General features: G+C 42.0%; 1 protein-coding gene across 1 annotated transcript in view; it reads left to right on the top strand.

Moving 5' to 3' along the window:
* The window catches only part of cacna1da (calcium channel, voltage-dependent, L type, alpha 1D subunit, a), a 59,816-nt gene extending 40,597 nt beyond the window's left edge, over positions 1–19,219 (top strand). Inside the window, exons 30-49 of the mRNA XM_084039958.1 lie at positions 254–364; positions 1,189–1,272; positions 5,271–5,303; positions 7,525–7,653; positions 7,752–7,817; positions 7,904–7,995; positions 8,090–8,249; positions 8,835–8,962; positions 9,054–9,150; positions 9,260–9,362; positions 9,523–9,624; positions 11,162–11,295; positions 12,111–12,227; positions 12,613–13,001; positions 13,752–13,778; positions 14,403–14,531; positions 14,666–14,805; positions 15,223–15,329; positions 15,520–15,837; positions 16,007–19,219. Of these exons, the coding sequence (XP_083896084.1) occupies positions 254–364; positions 1,189–1,272; positions 5,271–5,303; positions 7,525–7,653; positions 7,752–7,817; positions 7,904–7,995; positions 8,090–8,249; positions 8,835–8,962; positions 9,054–9,150; positions 9,260–9,362; positions 9,523–9,624; positions 11,162–11,295; positions 12,111–12,227; positions 12,613–13,001; positions 13,752–13,778; positions 14,403–14,531; positions 14,666–14,805; positions 15,223–15,329; positions 15,520–15,837; positions 16,007–16,312 (2,772 nt within the window). The 3' untranslated portion in view covers positions 16,313–19,219. The remainder of the gene's footprint in view (positions 1–253; positions 365–1,188; positions 1,273–5,270; positions 5,304–7,524; positions 7,654–7,751; positions 7,818–7,903; positions 7,996–8,089; positions 8,250–8,834; positions 8,963–9,053; positions 9,151–9,259; positions 9,363–9,522; positions 9,625–11,161; positions 11,296–12,110; positions 12,228–12,612; positions 13,002–13,751; positions 13,779–14,402; positions 14,532–14,665; positions 14,806–15,222; positions 15,330–15,519; positions 15,838–16,006) is intronic.
* The last annotated feature ends 158 nt before the right edge of the window (positions 19,220–19,377 follow it).

Genomic DNA, 19,377 nt, shown 5'->3' with positions numbered 1-19,377 from the left:
CAAGCAGACCAGGGACATGGAGATGAATGGTCTCAATAAACATGCATAGGTTTTTACACAGACTGTTTAATTGTTTCTTCCAACATAAAACACTTAATTTACAATAATCACATAAATAATACATTAGTGGCTATTTTTCTCGTTAATATTTGTTTATCTTTCTGACCAGAATTAATTAAGTACATATTTTGAAAAAAGAGCTGCTCCCTCTTCTTGGTTTTTCTTTAACCGTCCCTCTTTATCGTCCCTGCAGCACTACGGACAGTCAGCGCTCTTTAACTACGTGATGGACATTCTGAACATGGTCTTCACTGCTGTCTTCACTGTGGAAATGGTTCTCAAACTCATCGCTTTTAAACCCAGGGTGAGTAAATGTCTTTACTGACATCCACTATCATATAACTTCCAGCCAGAGAGCAAATAAGCACATTTGAACGCTGAACTATTGCTTTCATGTTTAAGAATGGAGCAGCATGCATGAACATGTGAAAACTGATGAGTCAGTGAAAGTTTTTTTTTTTCATTTTCATTTTCCCCTCAACTGCCCGGCCAACAGCTGTGTGTTGCCAAGAAGGACAGGCTTCTCGTAAGAGACAGAGTGTGGTGTGTGGTGCTGACTTTATTTTTAAATAAAATAACACTCACTGTTATTAGTGCTATTAATTCGATTTATTATTTAATACCCTGCAGTGACAATCTGTAGAAACTATGATTGTGAGCTCTTCAGCTGAACTCTGTGCTTTAAAATGAGCAGAATAAGTCTGTATTTAGTGTCCACTTGCCCACCACTCGCTCTACCTCACTCAGGGCTATTTCGGGGATGCCTGGAATGTATTCGACGCCCTGGTTGTGATTGGCAGCATAGTAGACATTGTTCTCAGTGAGATTGATGTAAGTAAAGCCCATCTACCACGAGCCCCGCTGCTCTCCGACCCCTCTCTGTTTGGGTCGTCTCGACCCGACCTGCTGCTTTCTTTGACAGGACTCTGCATTCTGGCTCTTTTATGGGATCAATCTTAATGCTCTATCTTCCTTTTTTCTCTCTTTTTGTCCTCCCCCCGACCCTGCCATTCATTAAATCCACTCTCCGGATCATCTGTCTGATTCTGTTTTCCTCTTCCTCTCTCCACGGCCTCTCTCCTTCCATTCCCATCTTTACCCTTTTCATATAACACCATGCGTTAACAGCACTATTTCGCTGATGCTTGGAACACATTTGATGCCTTAATTGTTGTTGGTAGCGTCGTCGATATTGCTATCACTGAAGTTAATGTAAGTACTACTTTCTTCTGTCTTCCGAGTTGAACCGAAGCCTTACAGGAAAGCCACATGGCAATGAATGATTCTCAGCCTCTCGCAGTGCAGTTGTTCCCAAACGATTTTGTCTTCATGAGGAGCATGAAAATTAAGTTAATTAAGTAATTATGTGTGAGAGAAGATGGGTGAGGGGAGATTTCCTTCTTCTCTACTTTAATGTTTAAGGATTTTAGAGTGCTAAAGGGGTAAAAGAAAAGAAAATGGGGAAATCTGATGACCCCTATGACTTTGTTTGGGAACCACTTCTAGTGTGTTCAATTGTAGCCTCCACTTTAAAATGTTGTCTGCTAAACTAAGAGCTGCCATATTCAACATGATACTTAGCCTGCTAAAGAAAACGCCAGTGGCTTCTTCTGTAAAGCTTCAGTTTGACCTTCACTAATGTCCTGTTAGTGCACACACTGAGTTAATCCAGTAGTCTGACTTGTTTGGATTTCACCTCTGCAAAATGTTTTATGGTCAATGTGTTGCAGTACTGTTTGTTGCAGGAATCATGACAAAATGTCTGATGAATGTGCTTATTGTTAACTCGTGGACACGGCAGTGAAAATATGGGTCAAAAACAGGACTTTCTCACATTTCTTTGTGAGGTGAGGTCTGTATTTGGTTCAGAGCAGGATCATTAATGATGTGGTTTTTCTAATTCTTACTCTTGTTCGTTTTGTTTCCATAGAAACTTGTAGAGGCAAGTATGGCAATGAACAAAATGTTGTGTGTGTGTAACCTGTTGTTATTAACAACTTTATCTCCGGGACCCCTTTACAGTGGACCAAACACTAAATAGGTCATTCAATCGGCTCAGGCAAAAATATATATTGTTGTACACTTTGTAGAACAGTAACACATTGTTTTAATTTGAATTGAAACCTTATTTCAGTATCGATCAAAGTCAGTCGCTATTAAGATTCACGTTGCTCGATAAAATAGTGGAAGACTACTTCTCTGCATTAGCCAACTACAAAAAAACTCTCTCTTTATAGGCTCTTCACGAAATCACTTAAAACGATGACTAAATGTCTGTGATCATGTTTGCTTTGAGTTTACGAAAAATGGAAGATAGTCAGATTTGTAGTCCAAACCAGGGTCAGGTTTGATACAAGAGCAAAAGGAGTAGTTATGGTGATGATTGTGCTCCCCCTCCCCCTCCCGAGTGCTCTGTCTGAGCTGCAGTGCTGTTTTTCTGGAGTTATATTTCATGTTTTGTGTGTTTTCTCAGTTTGAGTTCTAAATGTGTGTCTGCATGAGTTTATAAACAAACACTAACTTTGTTTAAAGCATAAGGTGGTGGTGGTGGTGGTGTGTGTGTAGGTTATTATTGTTATGCATGTGTTTTACATGTGTACAGTTTGTACTTTGAGGGGTGCTGTCTGTATGAACGTGTGCTGTGAGCGTTTGGGGACATGACGTTGATTTCACAAGGACTCTTCCAAGTTGTTCTTGTGAGGCGACTTTCATCCACCATTTACATTTGTGGTTTGCATTGCATGCGGTGTCAGCAAACGGCCTGGATCAGACATTAAACATTCTCATGTAATCGTTTGTAACAGCTGATCTACAATGGGTTTTGCATTTTTTTTTATTTATTGATGCTCGCTACTCGCTTGCCATTCCAGTCATGAGCCATGTGATCGTTTTAGTTTCTCACCTGGCCAGTGTGACCTCTCCAAATGCATGCTGGGAAGCGTCAGCCGGTCACCTCACTCCCTAACATCCTCTCCATGTCCCGCCTCTCACAGATGGCGCTCGGCCACCCGCTCCATTCCCCTCCGGTCAGTCTTTTCCATAGAGCCTTGTGAAGTTTGCCCTTTCTCTCTTGCCATACTCGCCGATCTTTACCTCCAGACAGAATGGCCCTGGAGCTCAGAGCTTGGAAATGTCCGTCCTGCACAACTTTAAGGACAAGTTTTAATATATAATCTGGGGAGCTTGATCTGCTGGAAAAGCTGAAAGAATCACGATGAGATTTTTCAGAAATGTCATCTTTGACTTCCCTTAAAGTTGTGTAGGCCACTGCAGCTTTGCAGGTTTTTTGATTTAATGCTTTAAAAAAAATACCAGATGTCATGTAGTGAAATGAATGGGAACAGAAATTGTTTGCAGCAACTAAAAACTAGATTAGTTCTCAGTTACAGCCCTTAAATGTAAGTCAAAGTCTCAGCATCCTTTTTATCACAGTCATCAGGTCAGAACCTGTCAACTAAAGATTCATCGGCGGATCAGATACACTGAATTAGTCCCTATTTTGGTCCATTTACACTGATGGTGGTTTAATGCAGCTGAGTTTGAGGTTCTTTAATGATCTTGTGTTTGTGTCTCTGTGAGTGATTGTCTCTATGTTTTGTTCTGTCTTCCTGTAGTGAGCTCTTAAAGCTCAGAATGGAGCTCATGTGTAGCGCAGGTGTGTAGACTCCAGTCAGGTGCATGAACACTCCAAACAGTAACTCGCTCCTCTTTCTACTCCTTCACGCCTCTCTGCCTCTCCTCTCTCTCTCTCTCTCCTATTCCAGTATGACTCAATCCGTGTGGTTTGATTTCCTGCGCCAGTGTCGGCCTCTATCTCCTCCCTCTCTGCCTTTCTCTGTTCTCTCCATTCACCTCTTTCTGCACCGGACTGTGAGAGCGCCCTGCTATGGCAGTTTTGTTGCAGGGCACCACTGACATGCATGAGTTGCTGCATTGCTATGAGTTCACCAATGGCTCCACATCATCCCAAAATGTCTTGCGTGTCTGTGCAGTGCTTCCCCGGCAACCCGGCAATGCTGAGCGCATGCTCCATCGAGGCTGTGGCCAGGATTACCTAAAGAACCTCCTCGAGCTAATTCTACATTTCTTTTATCATTTCTGCTCATTCTGCACCTCATTCTGGCGGTTTGTGAAATATCGTGCTAAAGGGATTTGAATGAAGCCATGTCTGTCTGGAGTATCTCTTCGTTTTCAGTGCTGAGCCTCCTGAGACGACTCTTTTCAGTGTTAATCTCCTTCTTTTGCAAAAAAAAAAAATCACATTATCATTATACAGGTTCAGTCTAAACTCTACCACTATGAGTGATTTTTATTTTGCACCTTTCTCTGTGTACAAATGCTCGCTGAATACTGATGATATCCTGCGATTTGTTGTTAATGACACAAATCGCAAATAATAACTGTGTATGGGTGTGAGTTTGTGTGAGCCAATGTGCAGGTCAAATTAATTACGCATTTTCATCTCAGCCACTGAAAAATACTTGGTTTAAATACAAATATTACATCAGAGAATAGTGAGACCTATTTTATGTCTATTTTATTTTCATCCAGTGAATTTGTGTTGATGTCCGAATCTGATGCCTTAATGTTGGAATACAGGGAAAACAAATAATCAGCAATGAGTAGCAGACGGCGCTTTCATCGTGACATGAATTCACATAACATTTGTCGCGTCAGGCGGTTAACTTCTCATTAACGCCGTCGGAAGCTCGGCAAAGACATCTCACCCACCACACCCATTCAATCCCACCAGTAACCATCCCACCGGGGGAGTGATAAAGTTGTGTGCCAGTCTTACGTGTTAATAAGTAATCAAGTAATTTCATGTTGTCCGTCAGTCTGACATGCAAGTCCTACAGGAATGTTAAGCCGTAAACCTGTTGTTTAGCCCCTGCGTGTTAAGATAACTGTGTCATGTCTGTCATTATATCCAATAAGTGTACATAGACGGTGATACATGTCTGTCTCTGTCGTAGTGAAACAAGACAGTTTTGTCCCGTCGATGAGACGAGTAGTGACTTTGTTCTGTCTGCGTCCTGACTGGCGTGTGCTGGGCGTTGTTGTGTGATGAACACTTTACCAATGTGATGTTTATGTGTTTGGCCCACTGTGTGTGTGTATGTGTGTGTGTGTGTGTGTGTGTGTGTGTGTGAGAGAGAGAGACCTGCGGGCTCTGTACAAGTCATTAACACAGGTCTTTGATTTTAAAGCCAACGGAGACTCCTCAGGTGGATGAGCAGGGGGTAAGATGCTCCGCCCAAACCCCTCCTCTCCCCCTCTCCCCGACTTCAGGGCCATGCCATGTTTAAATCTGCATTTCTTTCTTTGTTTGATTTTTTTTCCATTACCTCTCCTATGATCTATTGCTTATTTCTATTTCATATATTTTCTCATGGTATGTTCCTGTTTTCTTTCTTTTTCTTGCATTTGTTTTGTTTTGTTTATTTGCACATATCTTTTTTTTTTTTTAAATGCTTTTCATTTATAGTTATTTCTAAGGAGAGTGTGTCACTCAAACGTGACGCTGCGTGTCCTGTTAGGCGGGAGCGGCTTTTAGCGCCACTCCTCACGTTTGTGCTGTTGACACTGCTACATGGTCTCTGCCAATCCCTTCTTGCATAGGGCAGTGACACATGGATGACCCCAGGGAGCAGGTCACCCCAGCTGTGACCTGTGAACCTCCTGGCCGACCCGCTCGGGTTGTGCCCCACTGTGACTCTGCATGCAGTGACTCTGGACTGAGGGCGCCATGCTTGTGCAGATGTGTCCTGTCAAGTATGGCAAGGTTTTCTCCAGCATGCTTGCCTTCTTGCTTCCTCCCTTGTAGGTCTGTACAGTGACAGGGCTCCTGACAGTGCTTCGGACGCAGACTAACAGAGACATATCAGCTGCAGCTTCACTGCTTTAGAGACACTGTCTGATTATGATTTGATCAGAAATTGTAGAAAACATGCAGCCTTGTATATGCTGTACACTGCAAAAACAGCCCTTCTAGAAAGAAGTAAAATATTCTCATATTCAATCAAATTATCTTGTATCAAGCAAAAAAATCTGCCAATGGGGTAAGCTTTTTTTGCTTGACAAGCAATTCTTAAAATAAGCCCAAATTTCTTAGCTCCGAAAGACTAAAATGAGACTTTAAACTAGACAGAAAATCTTAAACTAATCCAAATTCTTCTAAAACAAGCAATGAAAAAAACACTAATTCAAGATTAAATTACTCAAAATTAGAATTTAAGTCTCTTTACTAATTTAAGAAATTACACCTTAATCTGGGATTGATAATGAGCATAAAAGTAGTTAAAATAAGACATAATTTCTTAAAACAGCATAACAAAAATAAAAGTGATGTCTTAAATCAAGATACCAAAACTTTCTCAGTTTTTTTTTTTTATGGCTGGAGTACCATGCAAGCCTTTTTTATTTTTATTATGAGAGAGACAGTGGGGAAGGGCAGATAGAGGGGGAAGACATGCACGAAGGAGATTGCCGGGCCGGGAGTCGAACCACTGATCTCCGCGTCGAGGCTGAGCCTCCGTACATGGGGCGGCTGCCTTATCCACTGCGCCACCGGCTGAGCCTCCGTATATGGGGCGGCTGCCTTATCCACTGCGCCACCGACCGCCCCAGTTAATTTTTTTTATTAACTTTGCAATACAATTGCTCAATTCAACATCCAAAAAAAAAAGGGCACTTCTGCATTCCAGATCCATCATAATCAAACAGATTGAAAAGCCAGTTTTGATTTGAACCTCACTATCAAAATAATAATACATCAGTTATTGTAGCAGCATAGCAACTAAACATCATGTTGCAGCTGGTTTGCAGCATAATATCCCATATGGTTTTCAATCTCACCAAGCAACTGTCCTGTAATGAAAATGAAAATATTAATAATAAACTTTTGTCCTTGTTTCATGGCATTCTTGAATTGAGATGTTGTGCAAATGGTCTTACTCTTAAAATAAGGCAAATAATCTTGGTGCCCCGCTGGGTTTGATCGTAAAACATTTTTATACTCTTTTTCTGGTTCATTCTAGCTCAAAATTAGCTGGAATATCTTATCAAGAAAAAGTAAGGCATACTTTTCTTAAAATGAGATATTTTTTCTAATGCAAAACTTGCTTGACAAGATTAATATTCTTTTTGGACAAAAAATAAGACTTATTTTCTTGATACAAGGCTTTTTTTACTTTCTTGAAATTCCATTTTTGCAGTGTAAAGCATAACTTCACTTTGATGATCGATGTTGCCACAACATCAGAAAACGAATCCAATCCCAAATACAGAACTAAGTTTCCTCTAAACATGTGGTTTTTACCCGTAAGATGCAGTGCTGCTTTCTCAGCCCATATGTATCTGACTCGGGGGTCTCGTCATCCCGTAAAGCGCAGCCAGGTGCTCTGTGTCCACTATGTGCAGTGTCGCCGCGCTGTCCTCTGACTCGGCTGTGTTTCCCAACAGAATACCGAGGACAGTGCTCGTATTTCCATCACCTTCTTTCGCCTGTTTCGAGTCATGCGGCTGGTCAAGCTCCTGAGCAGAGGGGAGGGCATTCGCACCCTGCTTTGGACTTTCATCAAATCCTTCCAGGTGAGGAATGGTATAATTATCTGATCGGCGACTGATGGAAATGTTAATGTCACTCTTATGACTCCTTCTTCTACTTTCCCCCTCTCTTTTGCCTAAAGGCTCTGCCATATGTTGCTCTTCTGATAGCCATGCTGTTCTTCATCTATGCTGTCATTGGCATGCAGGTTGGTCAATAAATGTTACACAAAATGTTTTCCCTCTTCCTGAGTTGATCCGGTATCGGTTAAACCGGTGTATATTTCTGCTTCAGGTGTTTGGAAAGGTTGCCATGGTGGACGGCACACACATCAACAGGAACAACAACTTCCAGACCTTCCCTCAGGCTGTGCTCCTTCTCTTCAGGTATGTAGGATTTTAGGGTCTGGGGTCATCAGGAAACTTTCTTTGGGGTTACTTAGTGATTAAATGCTGTTTTCATGCCTGTTTGTTTCATCAGGTGTGCCACTGGAGAGGCGTGGCAGGAGATCATGTTGGCCTGCATGCCAGGGAAACTGTGTGACCCAGAGTCCGACTACAGCCCCGGGGAGGAGATGACGTGTGGCAGTGGATTTGCAATAATTTACTTCATCACCTTCTACATGCTCTGCGCCTTCTTGGTACACACAAACATTACACAGTATTTGACTTACCTACTCATTGACGAGAGATTTATCAAGGAGTATTCGTATCACCGAACTGTTTTTCTTACCAGTATTTAAGATGTCTTACATTTCTATGATTTGAAGGACAGTCATTAATAAAGTTTGATTGATATGATAATATGTAAATTCCCTCATACATATTTGCTCATGTACAGGCCCATGCAACTCTACAGATATTCCATACATGTAGCTCCCGATAATTAGAGGAATAATTATAATATATTATGAAATTGGCTGTAACTCAATAATTATCTGTGCAAGACAGCATCACAGTAACAACATAGTACTAAACTGTGCCAATCAATCCATTGTTTTAATGTAGTTAACTAACCGATCTGGTCATGGAATAGCATGTAAAATTCACATTTCATGACCCTATCTAAACTGTCTGAGAGTAAGTGTTTATGCTTTTATTTTGAAGTTCACATTTATTTTACTCTAGATTGCTGTAGTTTTAAAAACTGCTCTATTGTCTGATTATGCTTGATTTGCAGAAACTAGCAAATGTACATGATACAATTTTTTCTTGTGCCCCTCTAGATTATAAATTTGTTTGTGGCCGTCATTATGGACAACTTTGACTATCTGACACGTGATTGGTCGATTCTTGGTCCACACCACCTCGATGAATTCAAGAGAATTTGGTCAGAGTATGACCCAGAGGCTAAGTATGCGTTTTCTTACCTACAGTATCAAAAAGTATTTCACGTTAATGTAGAGCGACATTTAATGTCTTACGCCTGTTTTCTTCTCATACAGGGGCAGAATTAAACATCTGGATGTTGTGACTCTTCTTCGTCGTATCCAGCCACCTCTTGGCTTCGGCAAACTGTGCCCTCACAGAGTGGCTTGCAAGGTCTCTCCTCCTCCCTGTCTTCTACTCGACAAAATGCACACTGAAATACTGATCATATCGCTGGCCTTTTCCACCACGTTAAAATCCTCTATATGCTCTCCTTTCTCAGAGGCTAGTAGCCATGAACATGCCACTGAACAGTGACGGCACAGTCATGTTTAACGCCACTTTGTTTGCACTGGTGCGCACTGCCCTAAAGATCAAAACAGAAGGTATGAGCCAAGTATATATCCCTTCACACTGACTCTTGAAAATACATATAATACTCATCTGTTGCATTCACTGAACGTTCCCTGTAATCACGAGCTTGCGTGGATTTAAAATGTCTGTGAGTGCTGGTTTCTGAGGGACGTTTGTTTCTCCATGGAGCAGGTAATCTGGAGCAGGCCAATGAAGAGCTGCGAGCTGTCATCAAGAAAATCTGGAAGAGAACCAGCATGAAGCTGCTGGATCAAGTGGTGCCCCCTGCTGGTGGTTAGTGGAATCTGCCTCTGTCTGTCCATGCATCAAACACACACCTCCCTGTCCTTCCGTTATAGTTGGATACACAAACCACGCTAAAGCAGCACACACACACACACACACACACACACCATATTCTGCCCACATACTTTAATGCGTAAAATTACAGGATGCTCCATACTGCTCTTACATAACTACGTCCTGAAATAAAAACTCGCTCACACATTGTTTTCTCACACACAAGTAAAGCTGTATTGTACTGTTTCTGCTCTGTGTGTGTGATCGTGTGTGTGTGTGTGTGTGGGCCTCCTGCCCCGGATGCTGATGGAGGCCACTGACTGTGCGCTGGGCTTTGAGCTTGCATGGCCTTGTAGTCAACTGTGCGAGTGCATGCTCTGTCCTCCTCACTAATATCTCTCTCCTTTCTTATTTATCTGTCTCTCTCGCTCCTTTCTCCCTCAGTTCTCAGTTGTCTTTAATCTCTGTCCTGTTCTCACCGCTTGAGCTTCCACAGCTTTAATTCACTTTTATATCTCTGTATCCAACAACTCTGAGACACTTCAGAATATTCTGAAGCAGTTCTGTTTTAGGGTGGTGGCATGGAACTAGTGTTGCCTCTCTCTCCGATCTCTGTCCCCAGCGTGCTTGTTCAAAGTGATTCAGACCGCTGCTTCAGAATGATTCTCACACACTCCAAATACAAACGGGGAGAAAAGCACATGCGAGGACATGCCCATGCCAAGTTTTAACTACAGTATTCACTGGCTAGCACACATCATATAACAAAAAGGCATACATGAGCACAAACAGGGGAATTCACGCCAACATACTGACATCTATGATGCATACCGTAGATCTGCTTGCTTGCATGTGCTAAAGAAATAAATGAAAGGGCATTTTCTGACATTTAAAACAAGTTGATTCGGTGTAGACACCCTCTTGCCTCCCAATGCAAAATGTCAAAAATATTTCAACAAATTTAAAGTGTCTCAACGGTGAACGAATGTCAGTTACGTCATCAAAATATTTTAAAGTCTCCATTTTGTATTTCACTGCTTATTACACACTGCTAATTGTAAATGAGCTGTCTTGTATTCATACGGTTTATTTGTGGTCTGTCGGACCTTGATTCTTCACATGCTGCCCTCGTCATCAGTAACATTAACGAAAAAGGGGCATAGAGAGTTTTAATAGATACATATTAATACCATTTAAAACCCATCAAACATATATTGTAGAAGGGTTTTTTTACTTGAAATGCACAACGTTTAGTAGCAATTCCTTGATATTTTGTGTTCTTTTTGAAACACATCGAAGGATCTCACGTGGTGCAGATGGAGGTACAGTATATACACCATCAAGATGGATGTATATAATTGGGATGTAAATCATTTTTGGTTGAATGGGGGTTTGAAGACGGCCTCCTGGGATGATGGACCCACAATTGGAAAGGTTTTTGAAGAGAGGAGACGTGTGTGTCTCCTCTGTCCCGCGGTGCTGTGTAGTGACCTGCTGACACAGGAAGCATTTGTGTGGTCTGTTCACTCAGATGATGAGGTAACCGTGGGGAAGTTCTATGCCACCTTCCTGATACAGGACTACTTTAGGAAATTCAAGAAACGTAAAGAGGAAGGCCTGGTGGGTGCTCACCCGTCGCAGAACAACACAGCCATCGCCCTACAGGTGAGTCTGGCCGCGTTTGTGCGTGTGTGTTATTGATGAGAGGAGAGAGATTGCTTGAAATTGTGCGAAAACATACCTGTAAAATGTGTCTCTGTGCATTTCATTCAAATGTCCATAAAGTGTGCTAATGTTATGGTTTATGACCCAGCAGGACGTTCATGAGCTTGGTGTACAGTACGAATCTGTGACTGTGTGTTTTTTTTATTTTCCAATGTGTCAATTTGTTGTTTTGCGTCATTTTTAAATACCGTAGATGTTGATGTTAAGCGTGTGTCATCGTCTCCAACCGGCATTTCACGTGTTTCCACAAGTCAACCATCAGCTCATGAAAATTCACAAAAGCTTGTCGCCATTTCCGTTACCTTATAATGTACTCTATGATATATGGCTACAACATAACCCCCATATATCATTGTCAGGCAGTGAACATGATCAACTTTTGATTTAATTATAGCGACATCTTTTCGTGCATATTGTGCCAATTTGGTTGAGTGCACTTACAAAGTAAAAGACAAGTAATTATTCACTCACTTACAGCACACGTGAGACAAAGCACAGCTGGATGCTGCTCCAGACATTTCAGCAGAGTAATCCTCACAGCAGGACATTTGTCTGTCTGCGTGTTCTCATCTCTCACAGTCTGTCGGTACTGTTAACTGTCAGGTGTTGCATATTCCAGCTCAGGTGTGTGTGTGTGTGTGTGCCCGGTGTGTGTGTGGTGGTTGCGACTGTATGATGTCAGATTTGCCACTGTGAGTTGTAAGATGAAGGTCCCCCCGCTGTAGCGTTTAGCCTTCTCATTGTCATGGTTACAGGCTGGCCTTCGCACGCTGCATGATATTGGGCCCGAAATTCGCCGAGCGATATCATGTGATCTGCAAGATGACGAACTAGTAGACTTTATTCCAGAGGAAGACGAGGAAATTTATAGGGTAACTGATTCAATTTTACCTGACGGGAGGAATGTTTGTGGCAACTTTTTAATATTGTGCTTGTAAAGTTACTTATTGGTGTTTTCCATTTAAAAAAAAAGAAAAATGTGCTGAAATATTAATAAGCTAAATATCTCTCTCTAGTTTTTTTGTTGTTGTTGTTTTTGGCTTGTTTTTCCTCCATTTCAATTCCAACAAATTATAAACAGTGCATTCATTTTTGCTCACATCATGTGCCATGGAACCAGCTTCTGAACTTATTTTTGCTCGCACAATTTCTGAAAAGAAAATCAGCTCTGAGACTTAACATCAATAGCACATTTTGTTGAGCTGCTGTGTGAGAAGTAGAGACTCTGGGGGTTTTACTTTGAGCGTTCCTTCACAGCGTAACGGCGGCCTCTTCGGCAACCACCTCATGAACGGTGGCCATCGGAGATCCAACGGCCACCAGACCAACGCCACACAGCGCCCTCTGCAGGTGCAGCCTCCACCTCACTACGCCCACATGGAGCAGCCGGTGGGACGCCTCTCTAGAGCCAATGCAATGTCCCACTCGAATCACCAACACCACCACCACCACCATCACCACCGCCACCACAACTCCTACGGGAAGTCTCCCAAATCCACCAACGTCAACCTCAATAACGCCAACGTGTCCAGTCTGCCCAACGGGGGACACCATCGGTACTACGAACATGCACCTCCCAACGGCTATCCAGGTCTTCGCAACTCCTACTACGACTATGACAAGCCCCGCACCCCCCAGGGTCAAAGGTATCCACACACTGATCCTCAGCCTTTATCTGCTGCTGAAGTATCTGTCTACCTGTGTATCTGAGCACATTTTGTTTGGTGCTTTATTCTCATTCCTGAACTTACGTAGAACTTTAATAGATGAAATTCATCTTTGTTCACCTGAGACAGGAATTTACAAAGCAACGTGTATAAAAACCTTCTTCTCTATACATTGAGTGCTCGCTGCAACGAGAGGAGACATTAAATTACATTTTTATCTGTCCTATCGTATTTTCTCTCATAGACAGGAACCAGCTTCTTATCAAACCTTCCCTTTCCACAAACCTTTATTGTACTGTAAACCCTTCACTCCATACTGGGTCACAAGCCTGCTCTCATACTGACAGTTAATTTCATAAGTGATCAATACTGCACTTATCTTCTGATTCCCCGTGTTCTGTTAAGTCAGCCGCTCTAGTATTGGGTCTGTTTTTCTTTAGCACCCGATACGTTTGGGGGACAATTTCACTCCTGCCACTTTACAAAAGACAAATTATTCTTTAGTTTGTTTCTTATCTCGAGAATGGAAAATGGAATTGTCACCCAATACTGGAGTCAACATCCACCATCACCCTCTCTCCTCCTCATACATATATATGATAATGCTGTATATGTTTCATATACTGTATATATATATGTTATGCTTTCTTTTCTCTTTGTTCTCTCCTTCCCTTTCTCCTTCCTAACCAAAATGCTTTCTCTCAACCATCCCTCTGCTTTCTTGGACAGAAGGCGCTACTATGAGACCTATGTTAGGTATGTTGCTTTTCTAGGTTTGGCTCCAGCAGTATGTCTCAACTGCAAAACAAACAAAAAAAGGACTTTATGTTTATTTGTTTCATTTTGACTTGGTTTTGGATCGGGGAATGGTTGCATCCTTGCTAGGTCAGTGGTACATGCTATATGCTGGCCAGTTATTTGTCTGGTTGTCTTCTGCCTCTGTTATGACGCAGTTGTGTCAAAGCTTTAAAGTCGAAATAGCATCATTTTTAGAGGCCAGCATATCGCTGAGAGAAGCCCTGCTGTATGCATGTGTAAAAGTGACGTGCTTGTTTTAAAGACGGACCCAAATCCTCTACAAGGAGGTGTTATTAAAAAATTACACTACTAGTCACCGCTAGAAAAACACACTTACTCTAAAGATCTGTATTTATTCTAAAGGACCTCAGAGTGGATGAGATGTTTAGAGGACAGAGTGATGCTCTGCAGCTCGAAACATGTGCCTGTTGTCTTGGTTTACATTTAAAAAGGGTGGTCAGTTGCATCGCTGCCCCCTGGAGGCTTGCGTCTGCATGGCAGTGCATGGCCATATTCCGGTTACGTCCCTGAACGGCGGCGGCATGCAGACTGTGACTGCTGTGCCCTAATCTCTCTCATCAGGTCCCACGGAGTGGATGGACACCACCCCACCATCCGCAGGGAGGAGGAATGTGAAGAAGACCGCTTCTCTGGGGAGTATTACAGCGGCGAGGAGTTCTATGAAGATGACAGTATGCTGTCAGGGGACAGGTATTTCTCTTTCTCACTCATGGGGCATATGAAACATGAATGAAGGTGTTTGCAAACACTTTGGGATGGGTTTTGATGATAGCGTGTGCAAAACCACTGCAGTCCGACATGCTCTTTACTATGTATGTTGACAGGTATCAGAATAGTGACACGGAGTACGAGACTCCCAAAGGTTACCATCATCCTGACAGTTACTATGACGATGATGAGCAGCCTCTGTACCGCGACTCCCGGAGGTCACCAAAGAGACGGTTGCTTCCTGCAACGCCTCAAGGTATCTTACTGCCGTTGTGTCCTGCAGCATGTTTATCTTATACATAGCTTTATACACATTTTATAATAATATATTGTATACATTTTAGATGGACTGAAATATACACAAAAATATCTTGCCGCATACTAATGAGTCACAATAGATTGAAACATCGTGTCCCTACACAATGTAGGATCCAACACACACACATAGAAAATGTAACTGTTGATCTCTCAAAGTACATTATGATTAAATATTTGAAGAATGGAATCAAAGTCATAAAACTGCCTTCTTTGCCCTTCACTAAACGTATCCATACCAACACATTTGACAAGCTCTGATTCACCCACTCACCACGTTTCATATTCCTTGCGTGTTTGCATGCAGTCAAAGCGTCCTGCATGAGGTCACTCACTGGTTAACTCCTGACCCGTTCAGGTCACAGGAGGCCATCCTTCAACTTTGAGTGTCTGCGCAGACAAAGTAGCCAGGACGAGCTTCCACATCAGCGTACTGCTCTACCACTGCACCTTATGCAGCACCAGGTAACACAGGCGCCACCTGTTTTGCTCACTGACATTGTTTTGAACACCGTGTCGCATTTTGGACGTCTGGAATGGATTTATCGAGTCTATGAAATGACACAAAGCATGCACATGTGTTGAAGCAGGATCAGGAGTGCATCTTGCCTGTGCTGCTGGTGCACCTTATCATGTGTGTCTCCTGAACCACCAGGTTATGGCTGTAGCAGGCCTGGACTCCAGCAGAGCCCACCGCCTCTCCCCGACCCGCTCCACACGCTCCTGGGCCACTCCCCCCGCCACACCGGCCAGTAAAGACCAGTCGCCATACTACACCCCTCTCATCCGTGTGGACCACCCGCACAGGGAGAGTGCTGCTAGCAGCCAAGTGTCTGTGCGCAAGAGTTCCTGGTACACGGACGACCCCGAGTTCTCCCAGAGGACGTACTCGCCTGTTCACCTGCAGGTGCCCCCGGAATTCTACAACCAGTACCACCAGAAGAGAGGCAGCGCCACCAGCCTTGTGGAAGCGGTGAGTTTCCCCGTGATGGAGAGGCGTGCATGACCCAATGATTAGATCTCACGGGGACATTTTTTGATGTATGCTGCTGTCAAAACAAAACGTGACAAGTGAGGAATACAAGATTGCAAAACTTCCACAGTAATCCATTTTTTTCTCTCTCTCTGATTCTGTCAAGCAGGTTTTGATATCAGAAGGGCTTGGGAGATATGCCAAGGATCCCAAGTTCGTCGCTGCCACAAAGCACGAGATAGCCGACGCGTGTGAGATGACGATAGATGAGATGGAGAGCGCAGCCAGCCACCTGCTGAACGGAGGGATTTCCCCGAGCGTCAACGGGGTCAACGTGTTCCCCGTTCTGCCTCCGAGGGACTATGAACTGCAGGACACTGCAGCCAGCTACAGTGACGAGGAGCCAGAGACAGAGCCGAGAGCTTCTTATGAGGAGGACCTGGCAGACGAGATGATCTGCATCACAACTTTATAGCAGCGGCTGGATCTAACCGAAATCTGGAACTTAGAACCATGTCAGACTACAATCAGTGAAAATTTCAACAACAAAAAAATGCATCTGTTGGCTCTGACCAAAAGAAGTGCCTTTTACATTGAAGAGAAAAGGCATATAGAAGAGAGACACATTAGTCCCGTTCATTGAACTGTTCTCCACTTGCCGGCAAAGGAGGTCACCACACGGAGCCAGATCACGTCGCTGCCGAGCAGAGGTCAGAGGCCTGCAGCTGGAGGTGACGTGCAGCCAATCACACATGAGGATATTGACGCCAGTGAAAGATGGACCAATTGGCAAAGGTGTGAGATGCTCTCTAAGGGCGGGTCTCTAAAGGGTGATGACAATCAGATGTACGATGTCATTACCTCGGTCACTTTATAAAGGTTTGGCATATCATGCAAGTTTTCAATGCAAGCATAGAAAGGCATATCTCCTCCCATCGTTGTTCGTATGAGTTGATCCCTTTGTCGTTAGAGCAGGCCGATAAATGAGCGCTACAGCCGAGTTAAAAAGCGAAGAGCACCAGTAGAGTTGTACCAGATTATGCAGGAACTAGCTGTCCTAATTATAGCATCATTCAACTTGAGATATGTACTTTTGAAATGACAAAAAGCATTTGTGATAAATGCACTAGCAGGCAGGATGTTTTAAAAATCTAAGAATATCCTGATTAATATTTCATAGTTGATATGCTGTAAATTGTATTATATAACAAAAGAAACTTTGTAAAGAGATATTTTATATTTTGTAATTATGTATCATTTAAAAGATCAGCAATATGGACTCTTGTGACTCCTGTTATGCTAACGAGCAGACTTGCGTTGTTTTATTAGGTACAAGATTAGGATATTTATTTGCCTTTTTGTTTTTGCTAATATGCACCCTTTCTTTTGCATTTTTAAGAGGTTCTGCTTGTGTGACATCACTACTGCACAAGATATGCAAATGGCTTTGATTTCTTAGTTTAGGAGTACACGTGCTACTTCATTAAACCAACACCAGTTGCATAAGGTTAAGCCCCCTTTAAAGGAGCATTTTTAGGATCCAGCGCTGAGATTTTATACCGATGTGATAAACACATTTGTTTGCATATTTTGTGCAGGGCATGCACAAGAATTTAAAATGCTTAGTGCATTAACAATGCTGCTTTTTTTAGTTGGTTTCCGAGTCAAACCTAGGTTTCATCAGCCCCCTACTGAAATGCCTTTTTGCTGCTGAAAGAACGAAAAAAATGGTAGATGGTAATAACAGGGATAAATTAATATTTCTCATTGCTTGTGCTGGGATTTTCCATGACGTACTCTTTGTTGATGGTGTAATTCCATTAAACCTTTGTACTGAATCTTGGCAATCACATCTTAGCCTTCATGTAGTGCGTGAGGCCTCACGGCCCGTGGTGGCAGGAGACGCGTGCACACATCCAAAGGTCAGTAGAAGTCCAACATGTATTGTAGGTGTAAGGACAGCGGGTGTCCTGGTGTCAGGATGCTGGAGAGAGGCTAAGCAATATTAACCCCCCGCCCCTTTCTCTCTCAGCCGGCCTGGTTCCTGCATACAGTATACCTCGTTAGGCGACGGTGACAACATATCAGTGTCTCAAATGACCCGTCTGTCACAGTGGAGTCTGTGAAAGAGATTAGGTACCTTCGTGTTTTTCCCCTAAACATATTTATCAATGAGACTAGGAGGGAAAACTCACCCTGGATGCATAAAAAAGGAGCAAATAAAGCCCACAACAACAAAAAGTTATTTTAAGTTTTTATCAATTACTATTTACTGATCTATTACAATACAGATACCGGACTAAACAAACTGAAGTGGGCTTTTTCACGCGTTACCGTGGAGAGTTTGATTTAGCACCAAGGATATTAAGGGTTAATGTGTCGTTCATGAGTGTTTGATTTGCAGGCGAGTGCATACTGTACTCTCATTCAACCGAATACTGTCATGAAAATGTAGGTTTTCCATTTTGTGTGCACATTGAAAGGGCTCTATGAATTGTTTGTGAGTAAAAAAAAAAAATGTGTTCTAGTCCTTTTTGTTGATGACCGTCATCTAAAAGGACCAATGCACATAACAGGCACATTGTACTATTCGTAGCAATTACAGTACTGACGAACTGAAGATATGCATTATTTTGTAAACACTTTTAAAATTTGTGTTAAACTAAAGATGAAAAGAACTTACTTTTACCTCATGTCAGGGATTCCTGAAAAAAGAAAATATTGATTTGGTTCCGTCTATACCAATGGTATTTAAATATTAGCACATAGCTGTTTGTCTTTGCACAAGTAACTGTATAGTGCTTTTGTTTCTCCTTTTTCTAAACAGATTTGTGTATTAAGGTGAGACAATTTTGTACTTTTTGTGACTGTGTGTATGGTTTAGTGGAATCTATATTTGTCATTTACACCTCACCTTACAATGCTGGGAATGAAAGAGTATTAAAAAAATATTTTCAAGGTGCAATGTTTCTCTGTTTGCAGGTAGGAAAAAAAATAAAATGGTAAAGTACCAGTTTACAGAGAAACACATTGATTTAAACATTTCTATTAGTTTTCTTCGTATTGTTATGATTCTAATTACTATTACAACTATTAATGTTCTGAAAGCTGTATTAAAATAGAAGATAATGTAAAATATGTACAAAGTATGGAAAGACCCATGGTAATGTTCTCTACTTGAAAGTCTTGATAGTTGCTCCTTAATGTTTTATTCAGTAAACATCATTTCTCTTAGTAGCAAATGCTTTACTATAACCTTATGTTTTTTTTTTTTTTTAATACATTTTTTCTATTTTTCATTTCATTTTGGCCTTGACTTTATTTGAATCGATACTGATATTTTATTTTCTATTGATCATCACTGAATAAACTTATGCTGAATTACTGTTCTTGTTTATTTGTATTCTGCACCTTTTCTGGAGGCAAAAGCACTGGACTCTGTTTTTTCACCATTAAGTCTGTCTCTGTGACATTTAAAATACATCTGCTATAAAATCACAATATTAAAAAACAAAGATTCACACGCTAGTCATTTTTAAC

Source organism: Eutrigla gurnardus, assembly GCF_963514095.1.
Source record: "Eutrigla gurnardus genome assembly, chromosome: 2".
Lineage (NCBI taxonomy): Eukaryota > Metazoa > Chordata > Actinopteri > Perciformes > Triglidae > Eutrigla > Eutrigla gurnardus.
The sequence above is the reverse complement of the archived record's forward strand: the minus strand, read 5'-3'. Positions and strand labels throughout refer to the sequence as shown.